The following is a 20,312-nucleotide window of genomic DNA, read 5'->3' on the forward strand; positions in this document are numbered from 1 at the left end:
GTTTAAAAGGACTCAGGATGCTTTGTATTCTTTGATTTATGGAGGGCTTTTTTTCTTTTCTTTTCTTTCCTGTTTCCTTCCTCTGCGAAAGGTTTACTGATGGCCTGAACAAGCGTGGGTTTGCTTTGAAGGTGTTTGAGCTGAGCATGCCAGCAGTCGGCTGCACGTGTTTCTGCTGGCGGCTGTGTGGAGAAGGTGGACGTGGGCTCAAGTAGCAGGTGCTAAAAGCCGAGCCTGGGGGCGAAAGCTCTCCGTTTGTGTTTTTCCATTCTTCTAACTGTGCCCGCTGCAGCTGTTTCTTCAGTTTTACAAGCTTTGCTCAGAAATGTTTTACAGTCAAAGCATTGAAATGTTGCTCTTTCTGAGCCCTTGAGTTAAGGGTATTCTTGTGGTTTGAGGCACAATTTAGGGAGGAATTTGGGGGACAAGTACTGCGAAGGGAGGGATGGTCTGGTGATTTAAGTACCAGCCTTTCTTGATTTCATGAGTCAGATGCTTGAATGCCTTGTGCGTTTCCAGATGTTGTCTTTTTCTTAAATCTTTTTCACTGCCTTGGTCTCACGGGCCTTTTTTGAGCTTCTGGTTAACCATGCTGTGTTAACTGACCTCAGGGAAACGGAGGCCTTGTTCTGGGGTGGAAAGTAGTAGATGTTGAGTTGGACTTGCTACTGTTATGCACAGCTCGTGTATTTATAGAGCTATTTGTATTTATACAGCTAAAGCAGACTAGTAGAGGCTTTCTCATCTTTGTCTTCTTCCTAACATGGCCTCCAGTTTGTGTTTCTCTAAATCCTTAAAATCCCCCATTTTGGGGGAATCACAATTGCTATTGCTGCAGATTTTAATTACAATCAGCATAGTGAACTTAACCATTCCTCGGCTCAAGTGAACTTAGCAATTCTTACCCTAACCTTGATGGATGAGAAAAGCAGAGGTTTACCAGCTTCTAGCAGCCGTTTGTAAATTTGGAGAGTACAATATCTTTTTGTCCATTCCCGGACCGTCTTTCTTTTCCAGACTAAGCAAATCCAATCTGTCCAACCTTTACTTGCTGAGTTGAGCTCTCTCTATCTGCAGGTGAACCCCCTGGGTAGTCCACTTAAGTGAGTGCATCCAGCTTGCAGGAGCCAGGTAAAACCAAGTTCGTACACTGTGTTTTGCCTGTTCCTACCTCTTAGTCTGTCTTTACCATAGGCTGTTCATCTTAGCAGCCCTTGTTGCTTCTAGGTGCCAGAGGAGGGCCAAGGTATGTACCCCCCAGGCCTTGTTTCTCATTCCCAGGGCATTTCTGCCGTTCCTATCTTAATGAGTCCCTTCAGCTGACCTTGGAGTTCCAGCTTAAGCCATGGCATTAAATCAGCTCTTTTTTAGCAGCCGTTTCATTCCTCCATCAGCAGCTATTTCAAACAGAGGACCCTTACAACATGGGCAAGTTATGCACCTCCAGACTAATGTCCAGGACTTCGTAGCCTTTGCAGTCTGTCTCTTTGCATTGGGCATTATCAAAGCATTTTGAACGTCTGAGCCCAGGAGGTCACTTTCTATCTATTTCTGGTCTCAACTGAAGTGTAAGGAGATGGTTTGGTGATGTGTTTGTTTTTCTTTCTTTCTTATTAAGGCTATTTCTTCATGAAATAGCAGAATGGAAATAGTAACTCATCAGCCATCCAAAAAAAAAAAAAAGATAGGTCTATTTGTATTTCTTGCTGGATTTATTTCTACCTGGGAGCAGGCATGTGGGTGCTTTTGATGTGGCACATGGGTCTCAAATGCTTAGACCTTTAATAGTACGAAAAATCATCTGTGATCTGCTGGCGAAGGTCAGCTTTGGACCAGCACATATTTGGAGTTCCTGTGTGAGAAGTGTGAGCTGTTAATCCTGATCCTGGTGCAGCAAGTCTGCCTGATGGAAAGGTCAATTTGCCATAGAAATCTGGGTTTTGCTCAGGTAGGATTTTTTCAATAAAGCTTGGTGTGACCCTCCCTGAGGTGCAACTACAGTTGTGAGAACTGAGGAGTTACTTTGCTTCTCACCATTTAATAACTGTTGTTCGTGCATGCCCCTGGGTGTGTTCTGCAAATGCAGTGTGCATCCCCCCAAAGTGGGCATTGGTGGTGACTTTTAACAGGTTCAGGTTGAGAGGAGGAAGGAAAACTCTTTGTGGCAGGTTAGTCTGTTTTGATATTTTCTTTCGAAGTGTCTGAGAGCATCAGGTGCTCTCCCAGGGAGGATGCTGAGCCAGATGGATCAGTCTTGACAGTTCCTCTCTTCCCAGTGCTTTTGGGATGGGTCCACACGCTAATAGATGGGTGAAAGGGACCTCAGAGCACAGTGACTTTAGTTTTCCTTCTATTTGCACCCAGCTTTGGTTTCTCTTCCTTCTTTCTTGTTTCCTTTCCTGTCTAGTTTTTTTGTTGGGGTTTTTTTTTTGTATACTTTGTGGTTTTGGGTGCCTCTTCCCCCTTTCCTAGCAGTGAGTATCCTGCTGTCTGAGCACCATGCGATGGGGCAAGTTGGCCTCTTATCAGGAGCTTGCATGGAACTGTAGCATGCATCGGCACAGGTAGAGCAAAACTGACGGAGCCGTTCTCAGATCCTGCCCCTTGCTGTCCAAAGTGGAAGGCAGTGAGCTGCCAGACTAAGTAAAAAAAAAAAAAAAAATCTATGGTGTTTTGCAGCTGTGGGAACTAAGACGTGTAAGCACTTGCATAATTGCAGTGTGTGCACATGTGACCAGATTTATAGGTGTTACTTCTAGGCCTCATTGCCTAGTTCTGGTGGCTTTGTGGAAATAAATGAGCTAGAAATGGTAAGTTGTTTGTATGGGGCCTTCCAGCATTCGTCAGTTCTCAGTCTGCTCTTGAGCTGTCTGGAAACGCATGCTGTCTTCTCTAAGTTCAGCTTTCACTCTGCCCACTATTTGCTTGATTTTTTGCTATTTTAGGAACATTCCTAAGAAAAAGAAAGCTTGTTGTTTGCTTTCTGCAACCTTTTAAAGGATGGTAAGTGACTATTGCTGAGATGAATTTCAAGTCAATGTTCAGTCTGATCTCCCTAGATGCAGGGTTGTACTGTTTGCAGGTCTGTCCCCAAGTCTCTGAACTTCTGTTGCTTGTCACATGTTTTCTCAATTAGGAAAGCAGGTTGTATAAGAAAACATGTTAATGACAAACCATGTTAATGAAAACTCTTGCCCCTAGAGGAGCCACAGTTTAACACTTTAATTTGGTTGGTGATGGCTGGAGGGTTTAACATGATCCACGGTGTTAAACTCTGCTGATAGCTGGAGATAAAAACCCTTTTAAGCAATTGTATTTCAAACGTGGCCTTTTCCCAGGCAAGACTGTGCTGTGACATTTTGTCCTCTAAGACAGGTAGAAGCTACGCTTTGGATCTCTGGCACTATCTTGTAGCAGCAACAGTACTTGGGGTCCCTGGTGAGGCTGAGCATAAAGGCCGTTGTATTGCATTTGTGTGGCAAGGTTTTTGTAGTGGGGGGGATTACAGGGGTGGCTTTTGTGAGAAGCTGCTAGAAGCTCCCTCTGTGTCCGACAGAGCCAATGCCAGCCGGCTCTAAGAGAGACCTGCCGCCGGCCAAAGCGAAGCCAATCAGCGATAGTGGTAGCGCCTCTGTGGTAACATATTTAAGAAGGAAAAAAAGTTGCAGCAGGCACAGAAACTGCAGCCACAGAGAGAAGTGAGAACATGTGAGAGAAACAACCCTGCAGACACCAGGGTCAGCGCAGAAGGAGGGGCAGGAGGTGCTCCAGGTGCCGGAGCGGAGATTCCCCTGCAGCCTGTGGGGAAGACCATGGTCAGGCAGGCTGTCCCACTGCAGCCCATGGAGGTCCACAGTGGAGCAGATAGCCACCTGCAGCCCATGGAGGACCCCACGCCAGAGCAGGTGGGTTCCCAAAGGAGGCTGTGGCCCCGTGGGAAGCCCGTACTGGAGCAGGCTCCTGGCAGGACTTGCAGATCTGTGGAGAGAGGAGCACACGGAGGAAGTTTTCTGGCAGGACTTGTGACCCCGTGGGGGACCCACGTTGGAGCAGTGTGCTCCTGAAGGACTGCATGCTGTGGGAGGGACCCCATGCTGGAGCAGGGGAAGAGTGTGATGAGTCCTTCATCTGAAGAGGATGAAGTGGCAGAGACAACATGTGATGAACTGACCGTAACCTCCATTCCCTGTCCCCCTGCGCCGCTGTGGGGGTAGGTACAGAATCCGGGAGTGAAGCTGTGCCTGGGAAGAAGGGAGGGGTGGAGGGAAGGTGTTTTGAGATTTGGTTTTATTTCTCATTACCCTACTCTGGTTGATTGACAATAAATTAAGTGGTTTTTTTCCCCAAGCTGAGTCTGTTTTGCCCGTGACAGTAATTGGTTGAGTGATCTCTCCTGTCCTTATCTTGACCCATGAGCCCTTTGTTATATTTTCTCTCCCCTGTCCAGCTGAGGCGGGGTGAGTGATAGAACAGCTTTGGTGGGCACCTGGCATCCAGCCGGGGTCAACCCACCACATCCATGTCTCCTCCTTTCCAGTGCCATTACTGGGATCACTGGGAGCATTGCCCATGCTCCAGTTAGACCTTGCTCTGAGACATAACAGGCCTTACTGCTGCACCAAGGTGCTTTTTCATGTTTTTTTTAATGGTGTTTGCTTTTGCAGCTGGCATTTCCTAGGTGTCCATCCTTCAAAACCTGTAGCTTGGCACCTCATTTCGTGCTGAAGAAGGGAGCATCGTGTTGCAGCCCTAGCCCCGATGATGGCTACTTGCCGTTCCTTTGCCCCGGGTACCTTTAGGTGTTGCTATTCCCAACTCTCCACTCACGTTGTCCTGGTTGCGTGGGGAAGGACGCCCTTGGCCCGAATGCCTCGCCTGAAAAGAATGCAGACAGTCTGGCAGAGCGCAGGTTAAATAAAGTTTGCCTTGGCAGGGCCCATGCTCTTGGATGTACTATGAGCTGCCGGGGCGTAGTGGTGACGGAATTGCAAGCACGAACGCCAGCTGCCAAGAGGAACGGGTCTCCTGGCCCTGCTTGTGGACTCCTCTCCTCTGGGACTCTTGAAGTACTGGTGAAATAGCAAGCCTTTTCCCTACCCCAAGCCCATACTGATTCTCCCCTCTTTGCTCTGGAGCCTCCCACTGACGAGGACGGCGTCAGCGGCCCATTGCCGTTGGTGCCGCACCACCGAGTCCCGGTCTTGCTAAATCGATGGGGACCCTCCTGTTGGCCTCTGTGGCGTCAGGGATTTTTCTGCTGACCTCTCCTTATTCCAGGGAGAATGATTTTAAGCACTGGCGAGTTTTGACTGACGGCCGTGGCTTTTGCTATTACACGGGGAAGTGACTTCACGTCTGGGAAATAGGGTCTGCATGATTGATTTAGAAACTTTCCCTGGCCAGCACTTGGGTGGTGTGGACACATCTCCCCCGTGCAGGCTGCAAATGTCTCTGAGCCCTTATGTGGAGCGGCATTCCCGCGGCCTCGGGATTTGCAGGTTGTTACCGTATAAAGGGCACAGTCTTGGCCTAGCAGGAGGGTCGACCAGCAGTTCTGTTGGCAGGTACTTAACTTTCCTTTTAATAGATGTGCAGCTTGGGGTTTTGGATGGGAGCGGCGATGATTTCGTTGCCTGCCACCAGTGGATGGAGCAGGGTCGGACAGCAGGGGAGCAGCAGGATATTCATGCCTTGCCATCCTGGGAGCATGTGTTTTGGTCTCCAGGCGAGACACCCTTGACTCTAGGTAGCAGAAGGACTGACGAGAGGAGCAGAGGTTGCCAGACCATGCTCATGTCCTTCCAGTCAGTCATAGCAGTTGTTTTTGAGTTAAAACACCAATTCTGGTGCTTCTCCTAGCTGTCTCAGCTCTGTCACCTGCTTGTTCGTGGACATAACTTAGGAGGTTAAGGCCAGTCAGACCCCTTAGCCGTGCTCCCTTTAGGGACCAGTTACTCATTTGGTTTCCTGCGGGCAGCAGGGCGATGGAGGTTTTCCTGGCTTTTGCTTTTCCACTGTGACTTTGCATTAGTGTTTCTGTCTATAAGATGGGTATCATATACATACTTCTGGTGCATGGGGAAACTCAGCTAATTAATACTTGTGAAAATGTTTGGTGTATAGACTTGGAAGCTGCATGTTAACTTAACCCAGCAAGCTGATAATTCTCTCCAGGGCCTCTGATTGGAGGAAAGCTTCTGAGTTGGTACCAAGCCTTTTCCTGACTTTTCCTGACCTCTTTCTCTCTCTCCCTGTGCCCACAGGTGGCTGGAAGTCCAGGTGGTTAACCTGACCTGCACCCAGCGTTGGGTCCAGTACCTCCAGTTGCTACAGGAATCCATCTGGCCTGGAGGAGTTTTGCCAGCAGTGCCTAAACCAGCCAGGACAGAGGAACAGAAGAAAGCAGCAGCAGAGCAGGCCCTGCAGAGCCTGATGGGCATCTTGCCTCGTAAGTGTGCCCCAGGGACACGTCAGCTGCCCTTGAGAAAGGAGCAGGACGGGTGGCTGGGGAACCCTCCAGTGCATTGGCATCTCTGGAAATGTGGTTAAACACAGAGATGGAGCCTGCTCGTGCCAAGGCAGTGGGAAATGTTCGTGACCTTTGAGGTTTGAATGGTTTCCTGCAAGCAAAAACCACAGTTTCCCAGTTCTAGATAGTTTGCATAACCATTTGAGGAGCAGCATAGCTCAGAGAGAAAGGACATGTGTCTTGGTGATACCCAGAAGCAGCGCGGCCACATACTCTGTGCTTAGTGCTGGTGGTGCAGTTCCCGCTGAGCCACCTCAAACGAGGTAGGGCTCAGGAAAGCCAGCACCACGCTGTGCACCTGTTGCCAAAGGGTACCATTGCTGAGAAGAGTCGTAAGGCAAAGCCTTTGGCTTCTCGCTCTGAAAAGTGGCTTTTCCACTGGACTGAAATCATGAGCCCAGCTGCACTGGATTTCCCTCTCTTGAAGTTTGACATGGGGACCTTTGGCATTAAAGCAGCTGCTGCCTAATCCATGTGAGTGCAGTCTGAACTTTTAACTCCTTGCTGCAGTGTAAGGGGCCCTTACTCTCCTTTGGGGATGAAAAAGCACTACCAGTATATGCCCTTCCAGGCTGGAATCCTTTTCTGGCATTCAGTCCTGTCCCTGGCTGTTTTCAGTCATGGTAATGTTGGGCATGAGATGCCTCAAGCTCAGAGCACCGTCACAAACTTTGATTTAGTACCCAGCAGAAGACCTGACCCTGTTTTACTACTGTGGAAATGTGTAGTTCCTAAAGCTTTGTCTCTGATGTTGACAGATGTGATCCAAGAAATCCTTGGAACCACTAAATGTCGGATGAGCTGGAACCTGGTACTGGAGTCCCTGGGCCGGCCTGTGATAAACAGGTACATGGACTATAGTCTCATTATTCTGATAGCCTTTGCTGTGGGGCCTGTAAGCTACTGTCAGGGCTTCGCCATGAGATTCACACTGCCAGCTTCTTGGCACAGGACTTACCTGGCTAATTATCATAGGCTTATACTGTCAAAGGGCATCTGGCTGGCTTGTTATGAAGGTGCATGTCTAGGACCTCGATGTGGCTGGTGATCATTGAGCCAGTCTTGTTAATTATGTTGTCGGGCCTGCTTAGTTCGTGGATGTCAGGGGACTGTCAGAGGAAATAAGATGAATCCTGGTTTAGTTTGTTGTTTTTAGAGGAGTTTAGGGAGCTGCATATATGTATAGATAGAGTTTTTCTGGATACCCATCACTGTGCATTTGGAAAGCAATGTTTTTGTGATTAACTGCAGAGAAATGCATGTGCCACCTTGCTCCAGGAGATGCATTTGTGTTTTCTGTGCTGCTCAGCAGCTTCAAACACCCACTGGTTTGGGGGGTGGAAAAAAACCTGAACCATCCCTTGAAAGATTTCTTCTAGGGTACGAGATCTTTTGTCTTTCCCCTGATGGCTGTCAGAATACTTCTTCCTTGTGTGAGCTTTGGCTTTTGTGTGTCTGGAGCCAATCTCCCAGCTCTGCTGTGCCCTGACCAGCCTAAGCTTTGTCTTCTCTCCATTTCAGGCACCTGGTTTTCTGCCTCTTGGACATTCTGCTGGAGTTCTTGGTTCTGAAGGGCTCCAGCGATGAGCTTGAGACTGCAGCTGTCGCGCCATCTGCCTCTAGTGGCCTGGACAAAGCAGGCATTTCAGCACATTAACCAGGGCTGGTGTAGCCAGCAGTGGAGGAGAGAAGCAGCCACAGGCATGAGATGATTTGATTTTCAGTGTTTACTGAACATGTCTGGGAGCTTCTTGTAAAGAATTTTTCTAGCCAGTGCTAAATGCGGCTGCTTCCAGGCTTCTCTGTTTTGGCTGGGTGATGGATTAAACCCAGTGGCAGGGGCTGAAGATGCTTTTCTGCTGTGTAGCATCTGTTCCATTGCTGACCTCATGGAAAGCCTGGAATGAAGATGCCTGACCTCTGCTGAGCTGGACAGTCCGAGAAGGATATGCAGGCTGCCCACAAACCCTGTTGTCTTGCCCCACATTTCTGAACATCTCTAACATCTAAAGGCAGACAGCACGTAAGGTTTGCTTTTGTGGCCTCAGGCTCCACCTGGCATTGGCATGCAGAGACTTGATGTGGCGGTATCTTGTTGATAGATGCGTGAAGGGAGGACCAAATGCTGTCCCTGCTCTCTAGGCAGCCTGCCCTGTGCCTACGCTGCACCATCCATTTTACCAGAAGGAAGACGGGGAGAGAATGGAGCATGGAGATGTGTTGATAGCCCTGAAGTCAGCGTCAGGCACCCATCCCCACTGCCCATATAACTGGGAGGTTGAAAGCTGTCCTGCCTTAGGGACAAAGATAAGGGTCCTCCTGCTGCCACTGCTCTGATATGGTCTTGTTCTGGCATATTCTGCTGCCTGAACAGCAGGATGCAAGCAGGGTAGACTGTGGTCCTGGAAAAGAGAACTGTCCTCAGGCTAAAGAGGAATAGTAGCTTAGCTGGACTTCAGGATTACCGTGTATTTTGCCTGCTGAGTCACGTTTTAGTCCCAGAGGCTGTCACCTGGAAGGCACAGGAGAAAAGGAGCTGACCCACATGTGACACACAGCAAGTAAATCAGCTCCCACACAAAAGTGCTTGTCACAGCAAGCTCTGGAAAAGGAGTGAGCACGTCTGAGCCCAGGAGGAATACTGAACGTGTGTCATGGACAGCCAGCAGGTTAGACCACAGCGATGGGCTTGAGAGCACCACCTTAGCTCTGTTGTTGATTGCTATGTCACTGTGGTTTGGTTTACTGTGACTGCTATTGCAACAGCTGTGTGCAGAGGGCTCTAGAAAGCTTGTCAGGTCATGATGTCCAGTGCCACCCAGCACAGAATGGCACGTCAATTTGGCAGCTGCTTTTCCAGGTCATCCAAGACTTGAGTGGTTTTGCAAGCTTATGCTGCCCGGCTGTCAGGTTTGTGACAGGGCAAATGGACACAGAGAATATGGACACGGAGAATATGCACCAATAGACTGGTTTGGTGACCTGTTTTGGTGTATTTCCTGGGAGAAATATGAACTGACCAGTGCTGGACTTTGCTGATCAAGGGGACGCTGCTCCTCATGTTCTCTACAGATTAAAGCGCTTAGAAGAGGAGACTTCGCAAGAGGGAAGCATGCAGGATCATGGCTAGTTTCCGTGTTACAGTACCAAACAGTGCGTTTCACGTAGCCTGCTGTTTCTTGGAGCTGGATACTCTGTGGCATTTTTGGAGAGAATGTCACATAACTCCAACACGCATACTACTGAAAGCAGAGACGCTGCTCTTTCCAGAGGCACCTGCTTAATAGTGGACACACGGCGGTGTGTGCTTCTTTATGCTTCCGTTGTTTGTGTGCGTGTATTGTGTGAAAATACAGGGAATGATTAGCTTGCTGCCAGCAAGTATATTTTTAGGGAGCTCCAAGGACATCCCAAGACTAGGCAGAATCCAATGTAATGAAGCAAAGCAGTTTTGCATCGCTTATCAGAGCCATTTCTCAGCAGTGACACTTTTGAGATGGTAGACTTACCACCTGCTTGGAAAAGGAGGGAGCATGTGCGTTAAGTAGCTTAAGAGTAGATGAGGCAAAGGGTTGGAGAATGCTCCATATGGGATAATCCCAAATGGCTAAGCAGCAGGTTGAGAAGCAGGACTCCTGTATATCATTAAGCACAATATCTGCTTGGAGCAGCCACTTCACCCTCTCCTTCACTGCCATGCTCCTGTTTCCCTTCTTTTTCTATGATTTCCATTTACTATATCAGCTGTCTTGAGGAGTGGGAGAAGGCAGTAGGAGAAGGAGCCATCAGCCAGGGATGATGTAGCATAGCCCTGTTGTGCTTGGTGGCTTCCCAGATGCTCTTGGTGTGCTTGCTTGCTATCGCTTCCTTATTAATTTTATGGGCTTGGAGCTCCAAGATTGTAGTCTGCTATTGATTAGCGATATCACTAAGAGACTGTTTGCTGAAAAGGATCATTCAGAGATGTACTGCAAACTATGGACTGCCAGCTCCACATGAGGGCAAAAGTCTAGCACAGTCCTTACAGACACTGAATGTGGCGTTGGAAGGACGAGCTTACATTTCTCCTTTGCCAGGAGGCCCTAGCATCCCTGCCGTTAACCCTGATCTCTGAAATTATGCAAATGACTCAATATTCAATCCTCCTGATGGAAATAATTTGCGATTTCTGCTGGCAGGCTCCAAGGAGCATAGCTTGAGAGCTGGTGCTTTTCTGGGATGGTGCAACAATGATTTGTGGTTGTAGCAGACAACTGCTTGGTCTGTGTGTCCTCTGCACCTTTCACACAGGGGCCTCGAAGCCTGCGTTTCGCAGACTTGCTCATGTGGCGAAGTAGCAACATCTCCTCTGAGTTTACGTGGGAGGAGCTGGGGCAGAGAGAGATGAAGTAGGTTTACTTGCATACGCTCTGAAGTCAGCAGCAGAGTCGGCAACAAACCCCAGCGGTTTGGATTGCAAGATCTTTGTTTTAATCACTAGAACCCCCTTTCTTTTCTTAGAGCGAGGAAAACAGAAACCAGGGTTGCCGGAGCCCTTTCTTATGCTCTTACTGGCTAGGCTTTGAACTCCCATTCTCTCCTTCATAGGTCTTAGTCCATTCCCACAGCTAAGGTGAAGCTGCCCAGGAACAGTGTAGGAGCAAGTAGCTCCTCTCTGTATCTTCTTGTTAAGGAATACAAAATCCAAGAAAAAGTTCAACTTTTTTCTAACGCCAGTTCTTTGCCTCACTATAATTTTCAGATTGAGTACAACAGTGACAAAGGCAAACTTCTGCATTCAGGTGGGCTAAAAGTTTATTTCCATTGGACTAAGACTAGAAATGCTGCTTTGGTAAAACAAACAAGACCAACAGAAAAACTTTAAACTCGCTCTGTGTATGTCGTACTCCCAGCAGGCTCCCTTTTTCTGCAGGAATTTGTGCAGATGGCTCTAGCCACCTCTTGCTAAAGGGAGGGTGGTGAGAGCGGCCAGATTTGATCTCAAGAAAAAGTTGCAGGCTTCTGTCATATTAGGTATAGAGCAGTACACGGTTCAGGTGGGTGCTCAGCTTTCTAGGTCCTACTGGACACATGCTATCTGCTTCCAGCCCACTGCTAGCTGACTATGTGGCATCGAGGAAAGTATTTCATTTCTCCCTGTCTCAGTTTCCCCCAGCATTGGTTAGTTAGACTGCAAGCTCCCTGGAAGCAGGGGCTGCTCGTGTGTATGTACAACACAGAGTGCGGTGGTACAGAGCTTCAAGGCACCACCATAAGCTAAATAGTAGTTGTTTTGCTGAGCCAAAGCTTGGTTTTTTGACTGTGTTTTCAGGGGAAAAAAAAAAAAGAGCGCCACCATGCACTGACTCCCTGTTGTATTTCCTGTATTCAAGCCCTTGTATCAGCTATTTGTGGGTGCAGCCGTTCAAGTCTGTGTAGAAGAGCACTGTCTTGAAAACCTGTTTTGTTGTTAAATGGGGAGCAAACCGGTGCTCCCAAGTACTTGTGACTTATGTTCTGACTCTGTGTACAATAATACTCTGTTTCAAACTTGTTTCTGCGTTTGGGTTTAAAATTCACCTTTGCCAAGTAACGGCCTGTGAGACAGCCCTTGGGAAGGGAAGAGCAGAGCAGGTAGAGGAGAGGCAAGAAAGCCCAGGTGGGAGTGGGAAGGGGGGAGCAGGCATCTCCCCAGGTGTCCCAAAATGCCTGGCTAGGGCAGCAGGGCTGGTGGCAGTGTGTCTGAGACAGTGGTTTGCCCTCCTGGCACACAGTGGCATCAGTGGGACTGCTCAGACATGGGAAAGACCAAAGTTCTTAGCAGCTTGGTCAGAAATAGGAACAGTTTTCCCATCTCTGGTAGCATCAGCATGGCTTCCTTCTTCCTGACAAGCGAACTTCTTGATTTAGGCTTTCCAGTGAGTGTGAAACCGGAGAAGCGATGTGGAGATCTTTGGCCTTTCTCCTGGAAGAAAGTGAAAGAGATTCAGAGAAGCAGGGATTGTGCAGACCCATCTCCACATCCCTTGGGCACTGCTGCTTAGGAAGTTCACCATGATATCGGTCCTGGAGGAGGAAAGCTGGTAAGCTATAAGGAAATAGAGAACGAAAATGAGAAATTCCACATGAAATTTGAAATATGACGTCGAAGAAAAAAATAGAGGGAGGAAGAAAAACCTGATACAATGAATGCTTGAGTCATGTATTATTCTGGATTAGCTCTGCCATGGAAAGATCCCATACACCCTATGAAATCCATTACCTACAGGCCAGTGAACATTTGTACAGCACATGATGTGGGGATCATAGCTGAAGCCAAGTTCCCCTGTATAATATCCACCCCAGGGAAGATTGGTCCATTTCCAGTGTCAACAGCCAGAGGATTAAGCATTTATCTCTGCAGAACAGTGGGTAATTAATAGCAGATCGAACTAGGGGCTACGCTCGAGAGAGCTTGCTTGTGACTATATTTGTGACTGAGTGCGGCTTTATTGCCTGCGGGGGAGTTAGAGGGAGTGGGGTGATGTTTTGTCTGTACCACTAGGTGCAGGCATTGCCTCAGTGATGTGTGCCTTGTAGCAGAGCATCGGTAGCTAGAGGGCTTTGCGCTGGGGTGGCATTGGGCTTCCCAAATGAACCTGAGGGTGAGCTTTCCCATTGTGGCCACAGGCGGTAGGTATTAGGGGTGAAAACCTATCAGGAGACCTCTCCTTCCAGCTGAAAGTTGGAAGAATGGAATCAGGATGCTGTGATTTGCCATCTTCTGGATTTAAATGTAAAATCCAGGTTTTGGCACTTCTGGCTTCCTTGAAATAAATTAATACCATTATCCTGGCCGCAGTCCAGTTCAGGTAATTATATTCTTCCTACCTTAATGCCACTCCAGCCCTCTGTCTCCACTGGATATGCTATACTCTAATTCCTGTCTGGAACTTGCTTATTATGTTACAAAGTCTTATATTTTTCCCTCTGAGTACAACTTGTGCACAGAGCACTAGCCAGCCCCCAGCACTATGCTGAGCTGCTAAAATAGTCGAGAGAACCTGCCTTAGACATCTGACTGCCTGGTGGTGTCCTGGAGCATCTCTCCCGCTGAGCTGAGAGGGTGGATAACATAAAAGATCAGAGCAAGTGGTTCAGTCCTGTTTAACCCAGTGGACTGCTAGAAACCCGCTTCTCTCTTCTCAGAGTGCCTTAGGCTGGTGAGTGTGTTAATGGGAGGAAACACAGGACTCCTGGGTGGTTGCCTTACCTTCCCATGTTGCCATTTCTTCAAAGATTTTTGAAGGCTAAAGTATGTCCTTGCTTCCAGGTGGGGGAAGAGACCTCTTGTCTTCAGGGAGAACATTGGCAGCGTCCTAATGTAAATATGTCCAAACCTCCCTGCTAATCTAGCAGGGCAGTCCTGCCTTGATTCGAGGTTAGCATCCAGTCCTAAGAAACTCTGTTTCCTGCAGTAGGTGAGCAATGCTAGAAGCTGGCTTTGAGTACCTGGTTTCCCTTTTGGAGCGCAGCTTGCTTGTCCGTGTTGCTGGCTTGGTGGCCCTTACATCTCCTGCAATTGATGCATTGGGTTGTTTTTTCGCCTTTGAAAAGTATTTAAAGTTGCCTTCTTTTCTTACCCTTTCAATTACACTCACTTCATCTCCTGGCCTTGCTGAGCGGCTGAAAAGGTTGCTCAAGCAGTACTTGAGGAGAGCATCCCGCAATTTGCCGTACTTCCTTCCTGTTCCCAGGCCCCTTTGCTCTTCCACGGCCCTTGAGGACAAGGAGGGTTTGAGGGACATGCTGGAAGAGGGACAGCAGGGGTGAGGATCAAAGACCATAAACCACTGTTTAAAAAATATAATGCCCACCGCTTCTCTGGAGTGTCGCATCTGGCAGAGCCTCATTAACCTTCTGTTTCTCCCTCCTACTCCTTTGCCCCTGAAAATCAACAAAGCCAAACATAGCAAGTTGCCTTGATTGAAGAAGGGTGAAGTGTGTGTGCTTAGTGTGAAAAAGCAAAAGCAAAGCCATTGGCTAAAGCCCCTTTTCCATGCAGGCCACTTCACATTTATTACGTTAGAAGACGGAGCTCTTAAAATCCCGATGCTCTTTATAGTTGAGCTCTTTAACTTTCTCCCTTCCTCCCCTTGCAGCCTTCATTCTCCTCTTGTTCCGCTCCTTCCGCTCTGCTCCTTTCTCTTTTGTCCTGTGAGAACGAGTCTTTTAATCCCCTTGTACTGCAGATTAAAGCTATTATAGCCTCCCCAACCTGACATTTTCTCAGAGAGGCTCACAGCCAGATCTTTATGAGTGCTCTCTGTCTGTCTGCTGCTGCCTTTCTTCTCGGCATACTAAACCTCCGTTCCTGACCTTTCCCTGAAGAGGGAAGGGCTGTAGCGTGCAATTCCGTGTAGGCAAAGGCTGGTCTCAGCGGGGCTCGGGGTGCAGGAAATTAAGACCCATGGAAATTAACAAGTAAATAAGGAGAGAAAGAAAAGACGATGGGAATTAAGAGACAGAACCAAAGCAAAATTCAGCACGTTTGGAAACCAAATGCCGGGCTTGGGTCTGAGTTTTGCAAATGGTCCTGCCTTTACGAGGAGCCAAACCATAAACCTGGGACTCATTTTTAGTAGCAGATAGGGGTTACCTGAAACCTAAGCTACAGTCCAACTCTGCACTTCACATTTGGCCCAAGAATAATGGATCCAGGCACCTAGAAGTACACAGGTAAATGCTGAGTTTGTGAGCTTTCAGGGACAGGAGTGACTTGTAGTACTATGGGGCTCTGTCCATGACAGCAGATTTCATAGTATTTGTCATCAAATGATTGTACCTCACCTCTGAGATTGCAGAGTGGGTTGATGTGCTGGTCCTTGTCTTGTGCACATCATAAAAGCACAAAGGATCGGGGTAGCTTGCCTAAAAGTGCATGCACTAATGGCAGAAACATCTTTCCTACGGAGTTTTCTGGCTCTCGTCATCAGTCCTGCCACTGCGAGGTGTCCTACAAATGTCCCAGAGTTCTTGGCAAAGCACCAAGGAAGGTGAAAAACTGGCCCCACAATACATTCCCCAGAGGAATTGTGTAAAATTACCCCAAACAGGCCCCCTTTCAGGTTTGTGTACAATATACAAGCACACATTAGCGAATAGGAGGGGTGGCTGTTGCTAACACGCTCTTTGAGCAGGGAGGAGGCAGTTTGGTTTCCTCTTCTTTTGGACCTCCAGCATGAACTTGGCCTGGTTGTTCTGAGCCATCATTTCACCCAGCTGTAAAATCGGGTTGGTAACCTGACCCAGAGCTGTGCAGACATCCTAACTCTGCAAAGCTCTGGGTACTGTGCTAACCTGTTCAGCTTGAACTGAAAAAAATCAGGCAATACCTATAGCAAGTGAGTACAAAAGGTCAAGTTTTGGTCCTGCAAGGCTTTCCTTACATCCATTTATAAGTGGGTGATGTTTTACTTCCCTTGTAAAAGGACAAACTAAGAATTTGCTTATCTTTATAAGCACCTTGAAAGCACAGCCTTCACAAGTCACGCGTGGGGTTAGGAGACGTTTGAAGGGTAGAGTCAACACATACAGATTTTGCTAAAATAGGTGGTGACCACGTATAAGAAGGTTTCCCGTACTTAAGGGCAGCAGCAGCGCTGCGATGACAAGGCAACTCATGGCATTTGTGCTCTCCCATCATGCGCCCGAGCAAACGCAGAGGCTTCTGGGAGCCGCAGCGAAACTGCTTTCAACGCAAATAATAAAAGAAGTGCAACTGTCCCCTTTCGGGAACTCATTTCGGGGCAAAAGTTCCCCTGGCAGCCCAGCTTGCCTATAATGAAATCAAAACAGGAGCTCGCCCCCGGAGGGGCCGTACGTGTGAAACACTGCCATGTCGAATCCATATGAATCCTCCATAAGGAAAGCCCAAGCCCTGTAATTACTGGTTTTCTAGCAAGCAGCCTTTTCTTTCTCTTTGTGTGGGCCTGGTCCCCTTCCCCTCTCCCCCCATGCGTGCATGATAAGAGGATATTTGTAATGAAAATCACTGGGCAGAAGTGGAGAACAAAAGCAGGGGCACAGCGCGCTCGCCAGTGGGGATATTAGAGGCGCTGGGCTCCCACCTCCGTCCGGTCTGCTCTCTGCTGGGAGAGCGCGGTGGGCACGGCGGGCTGGGGAGGCTCTTATTAACCTTAATCTGCAGAAAGGGGCTGAAGCCACGCCATGGTCCGGTTTCATAGCTACAGCGGCTCGCTCCCAAGCGTGCAGCCTTATGAAGGGGCAGTCTCCCCAGCAACTCTAATGCGTTTTTGCACCGTACCATCTAATCTGAGGTAGAAATGTCACTGCCGTCAGACCCCAGGCTGGCAGCTCCCAGCTACGGCCGCGCTGGTAAGCACATATCCAGCTTCAACCTTCTGGTTGCTGGGGTGAAAGGGCCTCTTTATCTCCGCGGGGAGAGGCAGATGAATCCCGGGCTCAAACAAGGGACCTGCTTTTTTTTTTTCTTCCCCCACCAGACGCTCCCCCTCCGGTTCAAGGGCTCTTTATTATGTCTTTTAATTCTGAGCTGCGAGTGGGAGGGAGCAATAAGGCTGGAGAAATAGTGGGGGGGGGGGGAAAGCCCCTCGCAGTGGGGAAAGGCCCCAGCCACCAGTGTGTGAAAAGGGAAGGCAGCGCGGGGATTAGAAATGTCAGCTTCATGGGAAGTACTTGATATTTAATAGCTTCACTTGATTGCTGCAAGGCGGTGATGGGCACAGTGCCATAAGGGTGGCTGTGAGCCGTGTCCCCTGGAGAATCGATGCCATTTCTGGGTGCCTCGGGAGCTATCGCAATATAGGACGGTGAGAAAGAGCCGTGGAAGCTGAGCTTGTATTACTTAAGATCAGGTTGTCAGGTTGATGGCTCATCCTTTCCGTGTCTGGCTGGCACAGGAGGCAGGACACCCTGCTCCTGACGCAGCTAACTGAGCTGAGCTTTCTCTCCGCTGACAGCTAGTGCCCTCCATCTGATGGCTGATAGCGCTTGTGACTTGTTTGTTGCAAAAATGCTGCTGGATGGTCTGTCTGCAACATATTCTCTAGTTTGCTCATGTTTGCAGCTGCTGGGGGAACTGAGGCCTTTTAGAGCATTAGCACTCGGTAATCTCCTCTTCTCAACAGATGCTCTGATGCTATCTGCCGCCCGTACAGTCGGGGCTACTGGAGGAATTTGTTTGTGCGACGGGAGCGTGCTCCTGCGCCGGTAGGGATCTCGTCAACATTTTTGTCTGATTAGGCCAATAAAAATTCTTGGATTCCTCCCTTGTCTCCAGCATGCACACGCTGCAAACACCAACGCACAAACAGCACGCTTTATTTCTCACACAGATTACCTCCTATGCCACTCTAGATGTGGCCTTGGGAGAGGAAGTTGCTCCTCTAGAAAAAGGGCTGTTGGAACAATTGAATAACTCTGAGAGGACGGAGATAGCTTCTTGTTGCTCCCTTTGTGACGAACTGTTGAAGACGAAGTGACCAGAGCTTTCCCAGCGTGACTGAGTGTTAAAGAGCCTTCCCAGCAGTGTACTTCATCACTATCTCAGAAGGCAATGTGCTTTTGTTGAACCAAGTCTGTCCTGGGCTCCGTACACTCCATCAAGCTGTATTAAGCTTTTGCTTTTGTCTGTGCAAGCGAATTCTAATAAACTAGCTTATGGCTGTCATTTTCAACACACTTCAGCACAAACACATTGTTTCGAGAACTTTATCTGAGATTCATGTGCATCTCCAAAGCAGCCCCTATGGAGCGTCTGAAAATCCCCCTATCCCTTGAGGCAGGCGTTCAAAATGGCATTTGGCAACGTTCCTGCCACCACCTGTGTGGAAAAGCAGGATGCAAGGCCTGTCCATCCCTTGGCTCTCCTGTCTTGAGGAAGACGGTGTCCAGGGTATAAATAGGCACGATGCGCTGCGATCCTTTTTAAGGGCTGTTCTTGACCCAATATGCTCCGCCAACAAAAATAACCTGTTCCACCCTCTTCGGCAAGGTTCACCTGAAGCCCAAAAGCTGCATTAGAACAGCGTGTATTAAAGTGCATCACACATCAAGGGCTTGGAAATAAACACCAGCGATGTCTCTTTTTGATCACATTCCTTTCCACGACAGGCTGACGACGTCCAAGCCAAGAATGTCACTAACCTCTCATATTTCTCCTGGTCATTTCTGTCCTGAAATTGGAATGCAGCCACAAGCAAAAGGGGGTTGAACGCTCCCGTGTCAGGGATCCAGATTTAAGAGACATTATCTCATCGATAGTGAACAACAAGGCTGGCACGCCGTCAGGCGCGATATTCCCTGGAAAGTTCAGCATGCGTGGCAAAGGACATGGGAAGGCAGGCTTAACTCGCAATGCTAAGCTTGCGCTAGTCAAGCGTGGTAAGATCCTGGCTGGCAGCCTCGGCAAAGTATCTCTGTCACGTTGGAGAGCAGCGTAGGCAAGGGCCCTGTGCTTGTGGGAGGCAGAGGACACAGAAGGACTGAGGACGGTTGCACAGTGCGATGGTTAGGAATGAAAAAGTGAGATCGCACGGAGGGAAGGAGGGGAACAGGATTGAAAACTGCACTTCTTTATTGTGGCTTGAGAGGAGAATTATGTGGGTGAGAGAGAGAGAGAGGAATGCAGATCAGGTACCCTGAAACATCCAGGTATAAAATTAGTGTGAGGGAACAGGACTTCTGTCATTACCTTTCTCGGGTGGCAAAGATGGAGCTAAAGCCGCATCTAAAGCTACTAATACTCTTTAAAAAGCTCCTTACATTTGGTCTGTAGAGCGTATTGTCCTTAAGAAAAAGTTCATCGTTTCTGCTCAGCAGCAGCTGTATTTAGCCTGGAGTGCAGTACAAGCACTGGCAGATAAGACGGCACTAAGAGGTTTTGCAATCTGTCAGCCCTCTGGATCATTCTGGAGGCAAACTTCAGAAGGACCCAATTTTGTCATGATGTGAAATTAGAAAGTGGTTGCAGTAGGGGAAGAAATCACTTGGGAAAGAATAGGGACAACTTCATATGAGCAAATCGCCCCCAGCTCTGTGTCGAATTCTGTTAAAAGTGCCAGCTTTGATACCGCAGGTGCTGAAAGCCTTTGCAGCCACTGTCAACGTTCCAACGGCATGTTTGCAGCAAGCATCCTCCCGAAACAGCCTTGAACTGCCAACTTCGTTGTCAGTTTAAGTTTTATTGCCTGTAAGGTTAGCGCTTAACGGGCCCCAGCACTGTAGCAGCAGGTCACAGATGGAGACACCTCCCTTGGCTTTGAACATCTTTTGAAGGATCACAACCCTTCAGATGGTTTTTGGGGAACAAATTTAGTGAAACCTGGTAGCTCCTGAAATAATGCGCCATGCTCTCCAGCAGCAGGTCTGAGCTATCAAATCCAGACTTGCCTGCCTGGAGGATAAACCTTTGCCTGCACGATGTCCTCGCGTGGACCCCAGCTGCTGTGGATGGAGTTGGGGGCAGACAAGGCACGAACGTGCCATGTCCTGCCGTGCCCAGGAGTGGTTTCTCTGAAATGCTTTGGTTTGGGAAACAAGCAAGCAAGCAGCAAGGTCTGCTTTGCCTTCACACCTACTCACAACCCTGCATGTCAAGGGATGTGCAGAGAAATATCTGCTCCTGGCTGGTGTGACCTGCTCGATGCAGAAGCCACGAGAGGGAGCTTCGGGGCTGTCCCTTAAATTTTTTCCCCAGGCCAAGCAGAGGCACAAGATGGTGCTGTTGTCTCAGCCATCGCAGAGCCCATGAGGGACAAATTTGAGCCCATTTCCAGCCCTG

General features: G+C 48.7%; 1 protein-coding gene across 5 annotated transcripts in view; it reads left to right on the top strand.

Annotated features, from left to right (window-relative positions):
• The window catches only part of SNX19 (sorting nexin 19), a 137,109-nt gene that overhangs the window by 16,095 nt on the left and 100,702 nt on the right, over positions 1-20,312 (top strand). The window contains exons 9-12 of one of the 5 annotated variants that reach the window (XR_011325566.1): positions 6,264-6,448; positions 7,288-7,375; positions 8,051-9,682; positions 12,419-17,109. Coding sequence is in view for 3 of the 5 variants with exons in the window: in XM_069788165.1 (XP_069644266.1) it covers positions 6,264-6,448; positions 7,288-7,375; positions 12,419-12,566 (421 nt within the window). In the remaining 2 variants the exon portion in view is untranslated. Of the gene's footprint in view, positions 1-1,077; positions 3,478-6,263; positions 6,449-7,287; positions 7,376-8,050; positions 12,063-12,418; positions 17,110-20,312 lie in introns of those variants that run through there. The other 4 variants (XR_011325565.1, XM_069788165.1, XM_069788166.1 and 1 more) reach the window with 4 other exon arrangements.

The sequence above is a fragment of the Haliaeetus albicilla genome, chromosome 7 (genome assembly GCF_947461875.1).
Source record: "Haliaeetus albicilla chromosome 7, bHalAlb1.1, whole genome shotgun sequence".
Classification (NCBI taxonomy): domain Eukaryota; kingdom Metazoa; phylum Chordata; class Aves; order Accipitriformes; family Accipitridae; genus Haliaeetus; species Haliaeetus albicilla.